Here is a 15514-nt window from a genome sequence, read left to right as displayed (position 1 = left end):
GTTAAGCTGATTCGAATAGTCGTCTGCTCGCGCATAAATATTATATCTCTCTTATTTTACCGCTTTTATTACAGATCACTATAAGAATACGTTTAGTGCCGCTATTGTTGAATGAAAATATTGTATTAGTACCCGATTCATTTATGCTATCTTAGATTTGTAAAAGAGACTCTCAGGGCCTTTTCTGGGTACTCCCATACTTTGGGGACGCCCAATAAACAAATATCCATTCAATTCACATATAGTAATTTCTTCACTGAGCGACCCACACCCTTTATAACATCCTATTAAATTTCTAGAGACGCTGAGCTAGGCACGGTAAGATCGGTTACGCAGTAAGAACATTAAGGTGTAAGCTCACACGTAACATTGATTTTTTTGCATGAAATTAGTTTAAATCTTTATTGAAAATATTGTTCCTTTTTTTTTTTTTTTTTTTTTTTTATTTACAGGCAAGTGGTTATGACGATGACGGCGAAAAAATTCATCAAAGCAACAGTTTTAAGAGAATTATGTACAGCGTGCTTGGAACAACGGATTATTAAATTATTATTCATCCATTGATGCAAAACCTGTCATCTTAAAATATATATAATATGTTCTTTAATTTAATATTATTTTGTTTAACGCATAAAAATAATCGCGTTAATTGTAACAAATAATAAGAATTTTAAAAAAACATTAATTTGATTATATTATAGAATCAATACTAAATGCATTACATGTTTATCAAATAAAAAATATTTTTGATGAAAAATCTAGATATTTTTTTCTTTCAATAATTTAATTTAATTAATTTGCTTTCTATCCAATAACTTTATGTTTATTTCATTACTTTATGCATAGTATATAGTTTATCTGTATAATCTAATACTTAGAGAAATGATTTTACATAAAAATAGTACCTGTGAATAGGAGCTGACGATAAAGTTTTTACACAATGTTGCTCTTGGAGTATTGTTCGTAGAATGATGTGAAGAATCGTATAAAGCAACTCACACCTCCCCCTCCCATTGTTTCTTTGTTCTTCGTTGCCAAGACGATAAACTAATTACAAATGCAGTAACAACCAACCCCTTGATTTAATATTCATCAACGGTTTGACAGCTTCTTACAATGAAACATGTAATTAAATAAGCTATATTTGCTGTTATCGGAAATGCAGAATAAATAATTACACTTCTATCAATAGAACAAAAGACGAATAACAATGAGAATTATTTTCGTGGAAGTTATTATCACCCTCGTACATTGTATTGTTTTTCACCCCCTTTGCGCCAACATAGTAATAGGAATAAACTTCACCGCAGTTAAATAAAATGGAAAATATATCTACTGATACTTATCGCAGACTGTTAGATATCTATATTACAACATTGAGGTGATTAAATACATTTATATAGTAACAATAATAATAAATCAACGCGAATATTTACACTTATCCAAAAAATTAAAGGAACAAGAAAATTTTATAAATTTTTTAGTGATTTTTGGAAGGCTGTATTATCGTGAAAAATGATCGCTGCGAAAAAAAATTTTCCAAAAAACGAGACCAAACAAGAATTTTTTCACATGTTTTTTTTTTATGTTTTATTCGGGGGGTTATTTTTTTTTTTCGTTTTTCGGAAAAAAATTTTTTTTTTTTCCTCTTTACCTTACATTTACTGAATAACTAACGCAAAAATGAAAGAAAATCCGAAAAAAATTAATTTTTTCATTTTGGTAATGATTACACAATTTAAGGAACAAAACTTGTTCCTTTAATTGTTTTGCAAAACTTTGAGCAATCGGACCGGACAAACGGTTCAATGGATCAATCTGAAAATTTCCAGGGTTTTTAGGGGTACATTAAGCTGTAAAATTACCTGGCAACATTATTTTTTTTATCAATATTTGCAGAGTAGCGATGAGTTGACTAAAAAACCAGAAAATGGCCATTTTTTGTGGGTTTTTCAAATGGATATCAAGGATGAAAAAAAATTTTTTTTTGAAAAAATCGAAAATGGAGCTTGTAGGGAATTTATTCAAGTTTATTAAACTGCCCTTCAAATTACTGTGTGACCATTTCTTGCTGAGATATCAATAATCAAAGACAAAAGGCTCCTTTTTCATTTAAAGGCTGATATCTCAGCAGCAAATTGTCGTACAGAGGAACAAAAAAAAACCAATTGTAGCTGAATAAATTTCCTAAACGAGCCATAAATTTGTTTTTCTGAAAAAATTTTTCCCGGCCCCGTAGACCTAAAAAACAAAACCAAAAAATTTAGAAAAATTTTGTCTCGACTTTTTTCTTATGATTCCGCAAAAACCGTGGCTCAAAAAAATATTTTGCTGGAAGATCTTCAAACTAGAGATTTCAAGCTTCAATTTGCTTTTTTTATTTTTTCGCAGCGATCATTTTTCACGATAATACAGTCTTCCAAAAATCACTAAAAAATTTATAAAATTTTCTTGTTCCTTTAATTTTTTGGATAAGTGTATAAATGAAAATACAAAAAAAATGTTTTTTTTTTTTATTTCTAACTGCCCGAGTCGAAAAGTTTCAGCGTTAATTCAGACTGAATAAACTGATAACCAACAGTAGAAAAAAATAAAACGTGGCTATTTAAAATACATTAAAATATGAGTCTGAACTCAGACTGAAAGCTCGTCATATTTCACTTTTCAGGACCATCAGGCTGAAATTAAGCTTGAAAATAAAATCAATTAGTCAGGCTATTCAGTTTGACAAAAGCGTCAAATCAGGCTCTTCAGGTTAAAAATATATTTAATTGGAGCAGTGTGATCAGCTTCAAATAAGTGCAGAATTGAGGTTCACTAGGTCGAAATAATGCTCTATAATGACAGTGTGGCAATTTCAATTCAAGTCTAAATTTTGTTAAATAGCAGTTTATTCAGTTCGAAAATAAGCTTAAAAGTTAAGCTAGTTTTGAACTGAATAACCGACAGGATATTCAGCTTGAATTCAGTGTCTTTTTAATTATATAGTAGGCTGTTCAGTTTTAGAACAGCCTGAAAATTTCACGTCAGTTTGAAGCTTAAGCTTATTCAGGTTGAATCCAGCTTTAACTTAATTCCACTAGCAGGCTGAACAGTTTAATTTAAGGCTCAATTAAGCGTAGTCAGTTTCAAGTAAGGTTCAGTTCAGCGCAGTCAGCTTCATTTAAAGTTTAGTTAAGCCTAATCAGTTTGAAATAATGCTGAAACTTTTCGACTCGGGTGCCCACTAAGAAAATTGTAAATTTTCAAAAATTCGGAAGTTATTGGTTTCGGTCCGATTTTCGAAAATCGAATATCTATCAGATCTTGACATTTCGAGGTTCAAGGATGTTATTCTGACTAATTTCAAGATGATGTCTGGGTGCATGTATGTATGTATGTATGTATGTATGTATGTATGTATGTATGTATGTATGTATGTATGTATGTATGTATGTATGTATGTATGTATGTATGTATGTATGTATGTATGTATGTATGTATGTATGTATGTATGTATGTATGTATGTATGTGCGTACGTATGTATGTAAATACCTGTATCTTCTGAACGGATGAACCGATTTTGAACTTTAAGGTGTCGTTCGACGCGGATTATCAATATCTTGAAGCCGTGAGGAAATTGAGCTTGATCGGTAGGGTGCGTTCAGAGATATTCCAAAAATAAAGTTTTTTTAAAAATGTTTTTTTTGGATAACTTTTAATGTGCTCGATGGATTGATTTCAAAATCGACTGGGCTCTGAAGCTTTATGAGCCGTGTCGAATGCTACCTCAACCATCAAAATCGGTTCATTCGTTCAAGAGAAACCGTTGTCGAAAGAATTTAAAAAAAAAAAAATTTTTTAATTCTATAAATCGAATGTAAAATTTGATCAGCTTTAGAACTTGATAAAACGCGTCGATTGCCACCTTAAGCGTCTTATTCGGTTTATTCGTTTGAGAGATATCGTTGATGAAAGAAATAGTGAAAAACGTTTTTAGGAAGCTATTCTAACTATTCCCGGGTGGACGTGTGTGCGCGCGCGTGTGTGTGTGTGTATGTGTGTGTGTGTGTGTGTGATCTTTTTTTTGTCCGACGATATCTTTGAAACGAATCAACCGATTTGAGCGTACTTGGAGGCAATTGAAAAAGCTCACCAAAACTTAGAATAGATTAGATTTTGGGGTAGATCGGTCATGTAGCTTACAAGTTATACGAAGAATAAAAATTAAAACATTTTTTTATTTTTGGTTTTTTGCATGTAACTCGTAAACCACTTGCCCGATTTGCCTTAAAATATAATCAGTTCTAACTCTTGGTGAGCCCTTTCGATTGTCACCAAGAACGTTCAAATCGGTTGATTCGTTCCAAAGATATCGTCGGACAAAAATGATTATTTTTCAGTGAAGGTATGTTTTAGCGGCCTAACAAATTTTCGAGCTTCAAGAGCTCAAAAATTTACAAGTAATAATGTTTCCGAGCTCCCTGAGCTCGAAAACAGCGGAAAGTTTTGGGGCTGGCCCGCAGGTTCAGGCGGTTTTCAGATTATTTTTTTGCAATTAGACTAATAACATTATTTTATCTACCATTCACAGACTTACTGGTATTTGGCCACTATTACCCTCAGCTAAGCTAGGCTGGAAAATATTTAATTTTGCCTTCAGATTTTTCAATTTAATGGTATGTATTTTCTACCTCATAACTTTGGTCGCTGACGCGTTGGATAATGTGACAGATTTAACTATTCTTGGCTACGATGGATGTTTTTTTTTTGCTACAACAATGATTATGTTCAAAGCATACAAATTTAGTCTTTCTTATGACAAAATATTAAGACTCATTGATCATGTCTACGATCCAATCCATGTACTTTCAAGAACATCTGGTAATTATATTGTATTTTTTTACAATTTAACACATCATATATGCATTAAGATTTTGAAATATTTTAATTGAGAACTGATTGAAGTATCGTATTTATTTTGTGGAAATTATGTATTGTATACATTTAGTCGAAATTAAGGGTGCGTGAATAATTCTAACTTAAGAATTGTTTGTATCGAATCGAATTATTATTTGTAAAGTTCTAAATTATTTTAAAAATACGAATTATTCGTAAAATATCGTAAAAAGTTTGTAACTTATCACGTGAGAATTAAAAATTTAATTTGTGGGAATAATTTCAACACTCGTAAGTGGGTATCCGGGTCAGAAATAAAACTTGATTTGGACTTGGTTTACCAAGTTTAAAGTTGGAGCCGTTTTTTTACAAGACAAACTCGACTTTTCTTTACGAAAATACGAAATACATTGAGTTTTCGCCGAGGTTTAGACACAACTGGCTTACTTAGTCACGATTTAAGACGAAAAAGTTGAAATCAAGTCGAAATTGACTTGGTTTAGACTTATTAGACTTAAATTATAAGGCGAAAACGTCAAAACTAAGGTGAAATAATTTTCATATATTAAGGCGAAAGTAAGGCGAATAAATAACTTTATTTCGACTTGATTCAGCAAGTCAAAAGTAAGTTAAATGACTATCGTGCTCAAAGTAAAGACGAATAAGTTCAAACTAAGATGAAAAAAGTTCAAAAAGTTGAAAAATTTAATCTAAGTCAAAAAAGTCGAGATCTTATCGAAAAATCGTCAGCAAATCGATAACTTCAAAAGAAAATAAGGTGAAGCGAGGCTGAATCAAGTTTTATTTTTGACCCGGGTACACTCACCAGTAGTTCATGTACACGGAAAAAATCATCTAATAAATTTTACTTGTTAATTGTGAGTGAAACTGGGCCTTAATGAATAATTACTCTTCCGTTTCTGAATAGTGATTAATTATGGAGTAAAAAACCGCAATTTCGAATAATTTTTAAATAAAAAAGAGTAAAAAGTAAAACAAAAGGAACCAGTTTTTATTCTTTCCGTATTTATTTTGTTTTTGGCCCAGGTTTACTCTGAATTGCAGGGTAAATTCTATCAAAAAATTCTCTCCGTGCAGACTATCGAAATATGCAAAAAAACCAAAAAAGTTTGGAAAATCCAAAAGTGCACGACTCATAATGCTTATTTGATCGTAAACATTAAAATATTCCGAAAGGGTAATGTCGCAGGCAAAATAAAAAAAATAAAAATAAATAAAATTTGAAGTACAAATGTTATTTATTTATATAAAAATGATAAAAAAAATAATTTAATTTAAAATAAAAAAAAAAAAAAATAATAAATTTCAAACGTAAAAAATTCCGAAATTTTTCGCCGTACGATCTGTGAAAAATTTTACTTTTTTTTTTCTATTTTTATTTTTCACTTGTTTATTTATTATTTTTATTTATTTATTTATTCGTCTAATCTCAATTTTTTATATTTTTATTTTCGAAATACCCGCGCCAAATGAATCGGTTAAAAGTATGGTGCAGGCACACTGGGTGATAGTATTAGAAAAAAAATACCACGCATGCGCACTTGTTAAGACGAATGTCCACACATATTTTTTAGGCTAAAATTAAAGAAAATGCGATTTAATTTTTTATTAATTACAATTGCATAACACAAAGTTAGATAGCCATTTTCGAAAGCAAATCCTTCTAGGGCAAAACGAGTCATTTAAAAAAAAAATGGAGTTAAATTATAGATTCTTTTTCGAGATATTGTGTTTTCAAGCTACAAAATTTTTTTACTGCTTGACGGGAAAATATTTTAGTTTATTTTAATGATTTTCTCGTTTCTATTGCACTGAATTTGTTTTTGAAAATCGCAGAAATAATCTTTATTACATTGTCTGTAAATTGGTGCATCATGTGAGATGTTTCTGTTCACTAATAAGACGATAATAACAGAAATAGTTGTAGAAAGGAGGCGAATAAAAATTTTCGATCGTAAAGCACTCCCAAATGCTTCGCATTATGAGTCGTGCAATAGATTTTTTAAAAATTTTACACTAGTGATCCCCCTTAATACAGATTTAAAATTGAGTACACTGTAAAAAATTCGCGGAGTGAATGAATTTTTAATTATACACTCCCCTCGGAGTGAAAATTCACTCCGCAGGGGGGTTTTCGCGGAGTGGATAATTTTTTATTAATTTAATCCCTCCGGAGCGAACTCCACTGCGGAGGGGAGTTTTAAAAATATTATTAATAAAATATAACTCCACTACGTAAAATCGAAATAAAAATTCGCGTATTACAGTGCTGATCAACCGATACGCTCACACATACGCACACACATCCGAACACACACATGCACATATTCGCACACATAGGCACACACCTGAACACACGCACGCATTTGCACAGACGCATACACCCGATCAGACACACGCACACACGCACATACACCCGAAAATACACACGAACACATTCTCATAAACGCACACACCCAAACACACACACGCACACATTTGCACACTTGCACGTGCACTCACGCATGCACACACATCCACAGAAACGCGCACACACAGACTCTCGCACTCGCACACACACGCTGTTTAACAGTTTAATATAAATTCATTTAAATGTTGAAACTCCGGACCGGAGTGAATTCGGAGTGAAATAAAATCCGCATCACTCCCAGATCACTCCGCTAAAAAAAACTCCCAATTCACTCCGCATGCGGGGTGATTTATTTCAAAACTCCGGAACTCCGAGTGGTGGAGTGAATTCGGATTTAATTTCAATCCGGATTCACTCCAGATTTTTTACAGTGTAAACTATTAATTTCACAGATCCTGGAATAATAATCAGTATAAAAAATTGTATATTTCAAGAAAGTTTGGAAGTATTATTTTTCTGTGTGTCCTGTTTTTTGTTTGCAATAACGGTTCTATTTTTGGTTCCACAAGAAAAAGGCGCAGTACCAATACGATCTATTTATCCATTTGACAGCGACAAATCTCCCAATCATGAAATAATTGTGTTGCATCAGTCTTATGTATTTGTATGCTTGCTTACTGCTATAATCGCAATGGACGCGATGACTTTAGGATTCATTAGATGGTCAACGATACAAATTCAAGTATTAACATCGAATTACAAAAATTGTAATGTTTATTCAATTAGACGTGCAACGCTAGTTTCTCCAATACCAACTGACAAGTTAGTGAAGATAGAAAATAAATTAAATAATATTGAAACATTTGATGAAGATATAGAAATATGTGAATTCTTGCCATTTTATTACAACGAAATAGAAAATATTGTTGAAGATTCATTTTTCTCGCGATTCAAAACGTGCATTAAAAACCATCAGAGAATTATTGAAATGATTAATCAACTTAATCAAATGTTTAGTTCATCATTGTTGGTCCAATTTGCAACAAGTACTACTATTATTTGCCTCAGTGGATTCCAATTGATTATGGCAAGTATTGATAAGTTTACGCTATAAATCATAATTAATAACTCTTATCACACCAAGGAAGACTTGCTGATGGTCTTGCTGATGGTCTTATTGACATATTTTTTTCACAACCTCTATTTCGACATTCTTTTATGACACTCAATATTTTAATATATCTTTTAATTTAATTCACGTAAATTTGCTTGCGATCGTCATTTTGCTATAGGGAAATTTGCGCGAATTCTTTTTTTTTATTCTTATTGTTGAGCACAAACTTCCGCACCCTGCATCAAAAAATATAATTTTTTAATCGTATTCTGCTTTAAGAATTCAAATGACTCATCGATGTTTGTCAAGTTTTTGTCATATTGGATAACATGTTTCGCCCAGTTACTTTTCTGGTGTTACTACGGCAATCGGTTCACTTCTTTGGTGAGTAATTTTACTGTTAAAGAAAATTTTTAATTAAAACAGAAAAAGGCCATTCGGCAGCCGAAATGGAAGTAGACTTCTCCTTATTTAGTTATTTCAACCTTCCAAATGAACACCCGGGTCAAAAATAAAACTTGATTCAGCCTCGCTTCACCTTATTTTCTTTTGAAGTTATCGATTTGCAGACGATTTTTCGATAAGATCTCGACTTTTTTGACTTAAATTAAATTTTTTTCAACTTTTTTCATCTTAGTTTGAACTTATTCGTCTTTACTTCGAGCACGATAGTCATTCAACTTACTTTTGACTTGCTGAATCAAGTCGAAATAAAGTTATTTATTCGTCTTACTTTCGCCATAATATATAAAAATTATTTCACCTTAGTTTTGACTTTTTCGCCATAAAATTTAAGTCGAATAAGTCTAAACCAAGTCAATTTCGACTTGATTTCACCTTTTTCGTCTTAAATTGTGACTAAGTAAGCCAGTTAAGTTTAAACCAAGGCGAAAACACAATGTATTTAATATTTCCGTAAAAAAAAGTCAAGTTTGTTTTGTATACTTTGTCTGGTAAACCAAGTCTAAATCAAGTTTTATTTTTGACCCGGGCATACCGAGAAATCTTGATAATGTACAATAAACAATACATTATAGAGAATAATATCATTGAAATAAGTAAAAAAGCTTCATTATTAAAGAGAATCGGTTAACAAATTTTATCTGAAAATTTTCCAAAATTTCAATTAACCATAACGTCTAAAATTGACTGAATTGACTCATCTTTTAACTCATCCAAGGTAATCGTCCATAGAATAAGTATACTAAGTTTCATTAAGATCGGTGTAGAATTGTGATCGCTATCGTTGGGGAACGGCGTGTTATATCGTATATATATATACATATATATATATATTTTTTTTTTTATTTTTAGTGTTTTAATTGTACAACTTCTGTTTTTTACAATGTTTCTACGCTCTCTTTCCTTTCTTACTCTCTTTCATTTTTTTGCGGCTGTGGCCCGACTTGTGCTCGTACTGTACTGCATCATTACGGTGATGCCCTACTACCTCCCTTGTGCAATGGAGGTGTAGTGGCGTAGGAAAACCACAGAGAAAACCTAGCCAGTACAGTTTCGGTTTGAGTGAAGCTCCAGTGATCGATAAAATTCCCATTTTACCGATCACTGGATCTTCATCCCGCGCCTAACGTTCAGAGACCTCCGTTCGAACTCGACGCGTGGCTAAGCGGTAACCCATCCAAGTAGTAACCATGCTCGATGCTCCTTAACATTGGTGATCGCCCGAGCCACGCGCGTGCCGAACGGCTGCCTCAGCCGCTTTTATATATATATATTAGGGTGGTCCGTTTGGAACGACTATTTTTTTTTTTTCGCTCCCACTGAAAAATATTGTTGTAGACATTGAAAAAAAAATTCTCTGAAAGTTTTAGCTCTTAATTTTAATTCTAAGTACTTTACATTTGATTTTGAAATTTTCCCATTTAAAATACATAGGAAAGTTGGGATTTTTTTTTTAATTCTCTATAACTCAGCCGCATTTTAAGTTATCGGGTCGCCGTTTGCGGCATTTTTTAGGTAATTTGATACTCTTCGAAAGTTTCCTTAATAGTTTTACTCTGACTTTAATTGTTTTTTCTGTATCGGTTCTGAAAATAATTTTTTTAATAATAATTTGGGTTTTTAGTTGATATTCAGTTAATAACGAAATTTACAGAAAAAGTGCAGATAACGATTTTTTAGGAAATTTTATTCGCTACAAAAAAGGTCCTCTTAGTTAAGTAGCTTAAGTTCTCCGTTCACGTGATATAGGGATTTTAGTAATTTTGTAAATAAAATATTTGTCAAAAAATTCCACCAAATGCTATTTCATTTCAATTTGAAATCAATAAATAATTTTCCTTTCATTAATTTAATTCAGTCATTAAAATCAAAAGGGGTCAAATTGATGAACTTCGGAAGAATTTTTGACAAATATTTTATTTACAAAATTACTAAAATCCCTATATCACGTGAACGGAGAACTTAAGCTACTTAACTAAGAGGACCTTTTTTGTAGCGAATAAAATTTCCTAAAAAATCGTTATCTGCACTTTTTCTGTAAATTTCGTTATTAACTGAATATCAACTAAAAACCCAAATTATTATTACAAAAATTATTTTCAGAACCGATACAGAAAAAACAATTAAAGTCAGAGTAAAACTATTAAGGAAACTTTTGAAGAGTATCAAATTACCTAAAAAATGCCGCAAACGGCGACCCGATAACTTAAAATGCGGCTGAGTTATAAAGAATTAAAAAAAAAATCCCAACTTTCCTATGTATTTTAAATGGGAAAATTTCAAAATCAAATGTAAAGTACTTAGAATTAAAATTAAGAGCTAAAACTTTCAGAGAATTTTTTTTTCAATGTCTACAACAATATTTTTCAGTGGGAGCGAGAAAAAAAAAATAGTCGTTCCAAACGGACCACCCTAATATATATATATATATATATATATATATATATATATATATATATATATATATATATATATATATATATATATATATATATATATATATATATTGTAACGGGATTTTCACCACCGGGGATCTACCCGAGTAATGTCCGAGTACACTTACTGTTTGGCAACCTTGTTCAAATTATTTAAGTTGGACGCCAGGTAATTTTATAATCACCAATAAACCAATGTCCGAAATGTCGGCTTAGGGCAGCAGATCGGAAAAAGGTCAGGCACTTAAGATTACGATAAATGATTGATCAGAATTACACAAATAATTATCGTACATTGAACATGAACAAAATAACTGGGTCGGGACTACAAATAAAATCATCGGTTTACAACACGAAATATAAATTGTCGGTGTCGGCTTGACTCGATATCTATAAACATAATTGGTCAAAAAAAAAGTATGTGTGTCAGCTCCGACGCATGATTGGAGTTTACTCCTTCAGATCAGCTGTCTAAATAGGCACAAAAAAGGCTTACTACCGAGAGAGGACAGTACCACGGGCCCAGGCTTGGTCCAGACTTGACTCAACTTTGTTGTAGAGCGTTAAATTTGCCACAAGAATATTCATATCGATACTGCCATTCTAATAGGGCGTATCCCACAAAATTTGACATTTTCACTTTTTTTGAAAAATAGAATCATTGTAATGTGCAGCTTGAGTAAAAATTTTAGAGGTCAAATTGTTTATTTAGTATTTTTAAATAAATATTCTAATATGTCGTATCCCACACGCAGACTTTTGCGCCATTCTAATATGTCGTATCCCACATTCGTATAGGCTCAGTCACGCTTAACGTTTTCAATTTTAAGTTAATTTTAAGCAAGCAATTAACGACATTAATAAGAAGGTAATTATGCATAATTTTTTACTTTTCTTACGGCATACAATTCAAAATTATTTATTCACTACAAATGCCTGTATTTTATGAAAAACATGAAAATAAATTTATAGGTTATACCAATGTAAACATATTACAAATAATTTTGTTCTGCCGACCGTGAAACGTTTTTATCGTCTCCTGAAAAATTTCTCAAATGTGGGATAAGGCATATTAGAATGGCAGTATCGATATGTCGATATAGTTCGTTTATTAGTTCATGACTAAAAAAATTTCAAAGTAATAACAGATTTTCTCCAATGTTATTTCTACTTAAAACTTTGGCTGTCGTGGGGGCCGGGTTTACTTTAAAGTTAAGAGCTGCAATTTGGCACGAATTTTTTTTGATATACTCGGAACCTATTCAGGGCTATCCCAAACAAAAATTCGAACATACACTGAGAGAAAATTTTATTCACGAGTAATAAAAAAGTTGATTTGGACTTGAAAAAAAAACTTAGTTAATATTAATAAAATTATATTTCATATAAATAAAATTTTCTTAAAGACTAATAAAATTTTATTAGTATTTAATAAAATTTTATTAAATACTAATATGTGTTTATTAAAATAACCACGAGCGTCGCTTTCGTTTGCTGTCACAAATTCGCGCAGTTTGTACTCGCTCCAGAAGTTTAACAATAAAATAATAATTTAAACAAAACATAAATAAATATTTATCGATTTTTTTAATTTATTAAAATTCATTAAAATATAGAAGTTAAATGTGCTAAAACATTAATATGGAAAAGTTGTTAAAGGATTGGCAATTATTATCTTTGTGGCCTATTTTTTCAGGTAAGTTGTTAAAAAAATTATTTTTAATTAATGTACATAATTCATGTTCCATAACAAAATATTAATTTTTATTAACTATAATAAATTTTCACAGTACAACTTTTTAATAAATAGTAAATAAGATTTTCCAACGAGACATCCTAACCTAACCTATTTCTTTACTCCTGACATATCTTGTCTTTATAGAACATGAATTAAACGATTTTGAAACCTTCGACGACTACATGACTTTAAGTAGTCAAGAAGAAATCAAAGAGTTGTCTCAAAGAGTTATCTATTTTTATGGTAAATAAATTTTCACTAAACCAAAGATACTCTAATTGATTTCAATTAAAGTCAGTGAATCAAGTGATATTAATCTCGCTTGTAATGTTGGAGGTATATTATAGCTGAAGTGGTACTTGAGTGTTAATTTCTAATAAATTTTTTTAATCGATTTTTTAAAAAATAATATGTCAATTATAATTAATAATATGACAATTATATGAAATTTCATGGACAAAAGTTAATGGAAAAATTTTTAGACCTGGATATGCTATCTACATTCGGCAAAATATTAATGATGATCCAGTGTTCGGGATTATTTGTCGTATAATTACCAATAAAGACCAATGCATTTATTTTATTTACCAAGAAAGTTCTACTATTGGTTTATGTAATCACGTCAAAGGTTTTCTTCTAACTCTACCAAAAGCTAATGAAAAATTTCAACTTATGTATTATGATACAAATTCTTATATAAAGCCTCTTAAAATACATGTTACAGCGAATGGATCCAATGGATAATTACATGTAGAGATTTTAAATAATAAAAATAAATAAATACTCTATTGAATTTATGAAATCAGTCTTTATTTTTGACAAATGCTCTTCTAAATTGTCTGGTTTTCTGCTTTTCTTTTCATTTTATTTAATAACTTTAAACTCTTATCAGTTCATTTGTTAAATTTTAAAATCTGAGTGAGTAGAAAAGTTTATTGGTATTTAATAAAATTTTATTAGTATTTAATAAAATTTCATTAGTATTTAATAAAACGTATATTAGTATTTAAGAAAATTTTTATTAGTATGTAAGAAAATTTTATTAATATTTAATAAATTTTTATTTGGAATTAGCCAAATAAACGTTTTATTAAATAGTAATAAAATTTTATTACTCTAGAATGAAATTTTCTCTCAGTGTACCCTAAATAAGGACCACCCTAATATATATATACATATATAAACTTTCGAACCATATGTGTTTCCTGACTCAGCTCGCCAAGCTGAGTATAGAGGTAGAAAAATTTTTAGAAAATTCCGTCATGACGACAAATACAATAGTTAGATTTCTATGAAATCTACTAAAAATCAATATTTGCATGCTTATAAAATTTTATCAAACTATTTCAGTATTGTAATATTTTGTTTCAAGGCAAACACTTTGACGTACAACCAGTGGATGTCCGGATGGGAGTATGTGTACAAAAAAAATAAAAATAATGGATTGGGAAATCTTGTTACTATTTCAATGATACCTTCACTACGACCATTAGAATTTAAAGCTGTGGGTCTTTTTGTTTTATCAATGCCAACGTTTCTTAGTGTAAGTAAAATTACTGTACTCCCACCCACAATATTTTTAAAATTTTTCAAACTTTCGGAGTTGGGAGAGAATTTCAAATCTCTTTCAAAATTCTATTTGTTTAATAAAAAATATTTTTCACCAATAAAAATAATTTAGATTAATAAAATGAAATTCTTTTTTGCACAGATCGTTAAGAGCTCATATTCAATTTTAGTACTTTTAACATCAGTTACTACAGACAGACAAATTGATTAAGTATACATCTATACACCTCAATTCAAATAGATGATGACTTCAAATAAAAAAAAAATTATCCCATTGTAATCTTCTAATAATATATACATGAGAAGTGTATGAAGCCACAATAACTTGACATCTCATTGATTGAATATAGTATAAATATATAAAAATTCACACCTTAATGCACATTGACATAAATGTATAAGAAAAAATATATATGAAAGATAATTCTACTAATAAAGAATAAATTGACCAAATTTTAAGTAACTTATTTTTGAAAATTACAGTCATATTATTAAAGTAAACTAAAAAATTTAACATACGTATCATGATTTTAAATTTATTAGCAAACTAAAAGTTGTTATTCTTTTTTAAATAAAAAAACGATGTTTGAAAATATTGATGGTTCAAAATTTTCAACAAAGTTTTTACTTAAAATTATTTTTTTTTCATGTATAATTAATTATTAAATACGAGAACTTTCATAGAATAACTTTAATAGACTCACAATTATCTAAAACTAATTAAGGTTTTTTTTTTTTTTTAAAGTAAGTACTATATTTTTGAAATTTTTTGAATTAAATCTACTTGACCCTCGCGGTTTTGCGAATGCCGTAAAAATGCCGTAAATTTTCGGCGTTTATACACATACCTTAAATTTACCGTAATAATTTGGTAATAATGTGGTTATATTGGCCAGTTTTTTTGCTGTACTTATACTGTAGAGTTACCAGATTGTTATAGTAAAAT

The 15514-nt window shown here is 30.2% G+C and overlaps 2 protein-coding genes across 4 annotated transcripts in view; both read left to right on the top strand.

Moving 5' to 3' along the window:
* The window catches only part of LOC130668636 (PDZ and LIM domain protein 3), a 129026-nt gene extending 128466 nt beyond the window's left edge, over window positions 1–560 (top strand). For both annotated transcript variants that reach the window (XM_057471013.1, XM_057471009.1), the window contains one exon: window positions 453–560. In XM_057471013.1, coding sequence (XP_057326996.1) covers window positions 453–545 — 93 coding nt within the window. In that variant the 3' untranslated portion in view covers window positions 546–560. The remainder of the gene's footprint in view (window positions 1–452) is intronic.
* A 660-nt stretch (window positions 561–1220) lies between these two features.
* On the top strand, window positions 1221–15013 carry LOC130667901 (uncharacterized). Of its 2 annotated transcripts, XM_057469827.1 has the most exons (7): window positions 1366–1381; window positions 4575–4659; window positions 4715–4864; window positions 7703–8337; window positions 8644–8748; window positions 14372–14542; window positions 14711–15013. In XM_057469827.1, the coding sequence occupies exons 3-7, from the start codon at window positions 4762–4764 to the stop codon at window positions 14777–14779; spliced, it is 1083 nt and encodes a 360-aa protein (XP_057325810.1). In that variant the 5' UTR covers window positions 1366–1381; window positions 4575–4659; window positions 4715–4761; the 3' UTR covers window positions 14780–15013. The 2 variants fall into 2 exon arrangements, with proteins under 2 accessions (XP_057325809.1, XP_057325810.1); XM_057469826.1 differs by having other exon boundaries at window positions 1221–1381; window positions 4575–4864.
* Window positions 15014–15514: the final 501 nt, after the last annotated feature.

Source organism: Microplitis mediator, chromosome 5, assembly GCF_029852145.1.
Source record: "Microplitis mediator isolate UGA2020A chromosome 5, iyMicMedi2.1, whole genome shotgun sequence".
Taxonomy (NCBI): Eukaryota; Metazoa; Arthropoda; class Insecta; order Hymenoptera; family Braconidae; genus Microplitis; species Microplitis mediator.
The sequence above is the reverse complement of the archived record's forward strand: the minus strand, read 5'-3'. Positions and strand labels throughout refer to the sequence as shown.

Excerpts from the sequence above, each read along its gene's own strand:
- LOC130667901 (XM_057469826.1), top strand. The coding sequence starts at position 1,320 with ATGGAAAATATATCTACTGATACTTATCGCAGACTGTTAGATATCTAT. Across the intron at positions 1,382-4,574 it reads ATCTATATTACAACATTGAG|ACTTACTGGTATTTGGCCAC; the intron begins GTGATTAAATAC and ends TACCATTCACAG. Across the intron at positions 8,749-14,371 it reads GCAATCGGTTCACTTCTTTG|GCAAACACTTTGACGTACAA; the intron begins GTGAGTAATTTT and ends TTTTGTTTCAAG.